The sequence below is a fragment of the Rhopilema esculentum genome, chromosome 2 (assembly GCF_057945365.1).
Source record: "Rhopilema esculentum isolate cy_ngs chromosome 2, ASM5794536v1, whole genome shotgun sequence".
Lineage (NCBI taxonomy): Eukaryota > Metazoa > Cnidaria > Scyphozoa > Rhizostomeae > Rhizostomatidae > Rhopilema > Rhopilema esculentum.
In genome coordinates this window covers 6086894-6093443 of record NC_142816.1, presented here as the reverse complement: position 1 = coordinate 6093443, position 6550 = coordinate 6086894, and the positions used below count along the sequence as shown (strand labels likewise).

Below are 6550 nucleotides of genomic sequence, written 5' to 3'. Positions count from 1 at the left end.
AAAGTTGAAAGTTCAGAATAGAGAAACGGATCGAAAAAATGGGATGCTAGTACCTGTAGGAATATCTGTGTAGGTATCGGAAATTCAGTGCCAGTTCAAACAGCCTAGAGTTAACTTATTAGTTTTTTCTTGTCAGAAGCTTTTATTTAGACTTGCAAACATGGGACACAAAACACTCTATAATAAGTTTGGCCTTTTTATATTTCCTATCCTAATACATTTCTCTCAACGATTGTTCATTTATGTTTGCCAGTAAGACCATATGCAGATAACTGAGATAAAAAGAGACATATTAATGCATTCAGAAAGTAATATAATGTTTAAGGGTTAAAACTACTGTGAAATACTACTGTTACAGTGTATTGCGTTCTCACTGTTTCAACGACACACGATGTCCACACAGTAGGACGTCTCCTTAATAATGTGTTCCCCATTGCAATTCCAGACTGATCCATTTCCTGTGCATTTGACAACATAATTACAATAAGTTGTCCGGTTTCTTCTCACAATGTCAACCGGGTACGGGCATAGAAGAAATGTTGCAATTGCTGCTCGCCAACCTCCATCACAGATGTTTTTGTCCAATGTTAGCTCATAGAGCTGTCTTTTGCTTCGTCCCGACGAAGCTGCTACAATTCAATAAAAGATTTTACCTGTATAAAATCGTAAAAATTGATTTTAAGACCTAGCACCATTCAAAACAATCTTCTTAGTGACTGATACGCCTTGTCCTTTTACGGAGGGGCAGAAAAATTGCATTGTAGTGTGAAGTTCATTGCGTTTCAGATGTCCATCTCAGGTCGATGCTTGCATTTGAAACGGGATTACTGCCTCCAGGACGTTTTTCTGGTTGCTTCTTTATTGAGAAGCTAATGTAAGCCTTTGTAAACATTGTTCACCGTGCAGCAAGCATTGTCCCATAAACAGCGATGAAATGCCATAAATGCTCTATTGACCCCGGGGAGGGGAAGCGCCTCTATTTTTTAAGTCCGAAAAGGTGGGCTTAAAAAAGAGGAGGGTTCTAAGAGAGGGGTGAGCTTAATCACAATTCAAAGAAAAGGTTATATAAATTTCCCTTATGCGTTCCTTTGCTATAAGAATGCTGTAGAAATATTCTCGAAAAACTTTACAAGCAGCTTCAAAAGTTTATCAAAACCAATCAATTAATATGTCTTAATCTTCATAAGAGTCACCAGGACCAATTGATAAACCTGAGACATCTTGCAAACAAATTTCATCCTCTGGGATTTCTTCTAAAGAATAAATATCAGTTTCCTCTAGACTTTTAAGTCACACAAGGAAATTTTTACATGGACCGTATTTAATAGACATGATTTTATCATCATCACACGTGTTAAAAGAACCACTCAATGCGCATTTTTACGTTGCTTGACATCAGGGACCAAAGAGGGAGGATTTGTTAGAGAGGGGGACTTATTTTAAATTTTTGCTCGATAAAGGGGGCTTAATAGCGAGGAGGCTTAATAGAAAAGAGAGCTTAATAGAGATAAGGGATTAAATGAGAGGGAGCTTAAAAGAGGGGGGTTTGAAAGAGGGGGGCTTAAAAGAGGGGGGCTTGAAAGAGAAGGGGGCCTGATAGAGCTTTTACGGTATTTCGTATCTACGATTTTAGTAATTGAAAAACGCGCGTCAAAAGTTTCTTCAGCCTACCTTCCAATAGAGATTTCATTTTTGCTTGAAAAGTTTCGTCGTCTTCCTTTTCTGTGAGGATCATCTTGTACCCTTGACAGAAAGCAGCAATCTTTTCTCCAACCTCTTTCTTTTCCATTTCTCTAACTTCCACCATCTTGTCCTTTTTTACCTCGTACTTGTCAGTGGGAAATCGCCCTCCAAACTAAAGGAAACAAAAGCCAATACGACAGACAACCTGATATCTTGATTCACGCAAAATGACTTGATTCATGCAAAATGACTTGATTCATGCAAAATTGTACTACAACAGTTTTGTTCATATGCAAGAATGTCCATGTATTTGCATTAAGTGGAACTAACGATGAAAGGTTCGCTCTGGTGACCCGATTTAAAATGAATTGGAAAATTATGATAGGAAGAGTAGCATAAGTGAGAAAGACCTTGGAAAAGAATCGATTGCTTGAAAAGATAGGTTAACAAGCATGTTTCTCAAGACATTTTTAATCGTTGACCTTTTTGGCATCACAACATGTTAACTATATTTCAAATAGACGTCTGTTTAGAATGCACGATTTTCACCAGCAGAATTTATCAGAAAGAAAACAGTTATGTATGATGTAGTACTAAGAGGACTGAAAATACCTGTTGAAGACTCTTTTCCATTTCCTTGGGAGATTGATACTCGTCCTTGTCAATCTTCGATATGTAGCATTTCCCAACTGCGGCAATTTTAGTCGCTGATAAACCCTGTAATAAAATTGTATAAAATTATTCTGCAATTGACCTTTCGAAGAAATCAAAAGTAAAGGCATTGATAAACTGATGTTTTTCAGTTTTCAATCGACCGAATCAAGATAATGATCTGTTACTGCCATTCCAGCGGGGGCAACAGAAAAACTAGCACCATTCCCTTTTCTTTTCTGCCTAAACCGTCGTTGGGTCGCCTGTTCTAGAAAATGGCGATAAAGGCAAACAAATCTGCCCAGTTCCTTTTCCCTGATATCTACGGGTATGATTAGATGTGTAACATGATTATGAACGCTTTACATATTTTCAAAAGATATAAAGTCGAATAACTTACAACGTTGAAATCATTCAGTATCACAGAATGATTAAGACCATTATGTTCCGGCACATCGAATGTTTCCACATTTTTCTCAACATCAACCTCAATGCGTTCTTTGTACTCCTTATCACCCTCTTCAAACTGGATTTCCCAGCCAGTGGCCTATGAAAAAACATTTTGTTTTACTTCCAAGAGAAACTACTCTCACCAGATACATCTAGCTGTTTAAAGAGAACTAGGATAGCTACATTGTTAATAGGCCAGTTAATGACATCATTTCAACGCATAGCACTTAAATCTATAGAATTTTTCATTCTCTGTTTCTTCCATAACTTTTCTGTGCTCTTGAAATAACATTATCTAAATATGTGACAGTTAACCAAACACGAGTCGGATCTGTATGTTTAGCTTAATTACATTGCCTTAAATGAACACGACTCCATTAGCATCATTTAATTGAAGCAAATTGCTACTTCAGGTAACATTTTACTATTCTGAATCCAGATGTAAGAAGAAAACACTTCATTCTTACCGACATGAAGGCAACGGCACAGAGGATCAGGATTGTCTTCATTTTGTCTAAAACAAAGTTATTTGCTTTCATAAGGCAAAATATGAAACATGTATTGCATGTAGCAAACAACTCAGAAGTAAAAAAGCATGACAGAAATTATAGGTGAAGCAAAAGATCGCCTGTTTGAATGTCTCTAGAGCATGATGAACAAATAAAAAGATATGACAAAAGTTTCTTACCAAAACTTGAATAGAACGAGAGCAACTTTTCAATCTTTCTTCTTGATGTCCTCGACGGTGAGTGAGTTTTCCAACTGAATTCTCTCTTTTATCTGCAGATGTTTCCTTGACGTTGACTCAGCTAAACATATACTTAAACTGCAACCGATAAACAAGAAAGGGAAATTTTCAACATTTTACTTATTAAGTTTGATCAGTTGGTTATTTAGCAGTTATTAAAATTATAATTTGGGGTCGACATCTGTCTCTCAAAATAATTGAAACTCGGTTGTCTTTCTTTAACCTTAGAAAATAACACGAACTTTTTTTTATACATCTGAATTTTCACCCCTAGACTTATCTTTTTTCACAATTAAGGGTTCTCCAGTTTGGTAAATAATTTTTTGGTCAACAATACTTTAGATTAGACACTGTAGATGGAGAAAACGGTGCCAATATAGAATTGTTTTCATTCATACATTGCAGAATCAAATGACAATGGTAAGAATCAGGTATGTTTGTAACCCTGAGGCAAAATTTTGTAACCTTGATATTGAAGAATATGTAAGTAATGCATGTTATTATTTATCCAAGTTTTTCTAGAAAGGAATTCTCCCTTCACATAATATCTTAATATAGATAATGTAAAACATTGCTTGACATATTCACTACTAAGAGATATGACATACAATTTTGTAAAATATCTTTTAATTACCACGATGATATTTTAATTACAGCGATAATTACCCATGTAATTACCAAGATAATATTTTACTCTTGATGTGCACTCTCGTTCCCATATTATACTTAGAAAGCATTTATAGATGCCTAAAATACTTTGAATACTTCACTAAGGATCAACGCATTTGGTAGAGTTTGTTCAAAAGTACTTTAGCTCTGTGGCCTGTTTGAGTTCTTCATAGGTTAATGAAAATGTGAAAAAGTAAGCAGCAGCGAAACTGCAAAATTAAACAGAAATAAAAATACATAAATATATATTTTTGCTTATTCAAGCGACAGGCGTAGCAGCTTTAAAAAACGGCAAAACGAGGAAGACAAGAGAAGAAAGTTTAATTTTGATAAAAGTCAGTAGAACCGATGTTTCTCCAACAATTTTGATTAAATTACCGCTTCTTTACCAACTGTTCAAATTTAATAAGAAGATTGTTTAATGGTTTGCCTTTTCTTCGGAACCTTTAATTTTGAACCAAAAACAGGCCAAGCCCACGCTCAAGTAATAAAACACTTCAAAAAGTTATTATTTAATTGAATCAAAAAGGCGTTGAAAATAAGTGTGCCCAACGTATAACCGAAAGGAGAGTCTGCATTGCTTTAAGTAGTAAATCATTTTGATTTATATTCAAAGCAAAGCAAATAAGGTCTTCAAAAATTTCTTAGTTAATTGACTCAAAAAAGTGTTTTATAAGTAAGTGTGCCCAACGTATAACCCAAAGAAGAGTCTCTGCATTGCTTTCGAAAGTGAGTTTGTAGTGAAAGAAATGCAAAACGATCATAAAACATGCTTTATATCCAAGTCGTCTGTTTGATTATCATGACCCTGCGGCAAATGATAGTGTCATCTTTTTCTTTTTTTAAAGGTTTCAAAGATATCACCAAAGGTTTGTGCTGTTACTTCAATTAATATCACGATACTGAATGGTAGGTTCTGTTTTCCTGATAATCTAAATAATTGTTTTAGATAAAAAGCAAACATTTTGAAGAGCGGACCTGGACTAAATCTAAAAAAGATGAAACGAAAAAAGACAGAAAGATGCTTACATTTTTTGTAATAATAACATATCTTTACCGATTGTAATAATAAGATATAAATTTTTCTAACAATTTAAAAATTAAAAATCGAAGAGGTTTTTTGTACACAAAAACTGAATAAGAAGATCCTAAAAAGATCCTAAAATAGGCTCACCAAAAAATTCTTAGCCAAAACCGGATATTTTGGAAAGCCTATAGCCTTGCCTTTTTAACAAAATTCCTTATTAAAGAAAGGTGCTTTTTTAGAACCAAAAACAACCTGAAAAAGAGTTGAGAACTGATTTAAACGACTTTATTGCCTATTTAGAGTATATTTAGCCACGTTTTGGATGAAAGAATTCTTGGCCAAAAACTGGACATTTTGGTAAGGCTATAGCCTTGCCTTTTTTACGAAAATCCTCATTAAAGAAAGATGCTTTTTTAGAACCAAAAACAACCTAAAAAAGAGTTGAGAACTGATTTAAACGCCTTTATTGCCTATTTAGAGTATATTTAGCCAAGTTTTGGATGAAAAAATTCTTGGCCAGAAACCGGACATTTTGGTAAGCCTATAGCCTTGCCTTTTTTACAAAAATGCTTATTAAAGAAAGATGCTTTTTACAACCAAAAGCAACCTAAAAAAGAGTTGAGAACTGATTCAAACGACTTTATCGCTTATTTAGAGTATATTTAGCCAGGTTTTGGATGAAAAAATTCTTGGCCAAAAACCAGACATTTTGGTAAGCCTATAGCCTTGCCTTTTTTACGAAAATCCTTATTAAAGAAAGGTGCTATTTTAGAACCAAAAACAACCTGAAAAAGAGTCGACAACTGATTCAAACGATTTTAATGCTTATTTAGAGTATATTTAGCCAGGTCTTGGATAAAAAAATTCTTGGTCAAAAACTGGACATTTTGGTAAGCCTATAGCCTTGCCTTTTTTACAAAAATGCTTATTAAATAAAGATGCTTTTTTAAAACCAAAAACAGCCTGAAAAAGAGTTGAGAACTGATTTAAACGCCTTTATTGCCTATTTAGAGTATATCTAGCCAAGTTTTGGATGAAAGAATTCTTGGCCAAAAACCGTACATTTTGGTAAGCCTATAGCCTTGCCTTTTTTACAAAAATGCTTATTAAAGAAAGATGCTTTTTTAGAACCAAAAGCAACCTAAAAAAGAGTTGAGAACTGATTTAAACGACTTTATCGCTTATTTAGAGTATATTTAGCCAGGTTTTGGATGAAAAAATTCTTGGCCAAAAACCAGACATTTTGGTAAGCCTATAGCCTTGCCTTTTTTACGAAAATCCTTATTAAAGAAAGGTGCTATTTTAGAACCAAAAACAACCTG

The 6550-nt window shown here is 34.3% G+C and overlaps 1 protein-coding gene across 1 annotated transcript; it reads right to left on the bottom strand.

Annotated features, from left to right (window-relative positions):
- Positions 1–292: 292 nt before the first annotated feature.
- LOC135695522 (uncharacterized) lies at positions 293–3563 on the bottom strand. Its single transcript, XM_065214640.2, has 6 exons — positions 3473–3563; positions 3252–3298; positions 2735–2881; positions 2296–2400; positions 1672–1855; positions 293–629 (listed from the first exon to the last, which is right to left on the bottom strand). The coding sequence occupies exons 2-6, from the start codon at positions 3291–3293 to the stop codon at positions 379–381; spliced, it is 729 nt and encodes a 242-aa protein (XP_065070712.2). The 5' UTR covers positions 3294–3298; positions 3473–3563; the 3' UTR covers positions 293–378.
- Between the last annotated feature and the right edge of the window lie 2987 nt (positions 3564–6550).

Bases quoted from the DNA above. Each gene is read 5' to 3' on its own strand.
- LOC135695522 (XM_065214640.2), bottom strand. From the start codon at position 3,293: ATGAAGACAATCCTGATCCTCTGTGCCGTTGCCTTCATGTCG. The intron at 2,882-3,251 runs GTAAGAATGAAG...GTTTTTTCATAG, and splicing joins GTGCCGTTGCCTTCATGTCG to GCCACTGGCTGGGAAATCCA. The intron at 630-1,671 runs GTAGGCTGAAGA...ATTGAATTGTAG, and splicing joins AATGAAATCTCTATTGGAAG to CAGCTTCGTCGGGACGAAGC.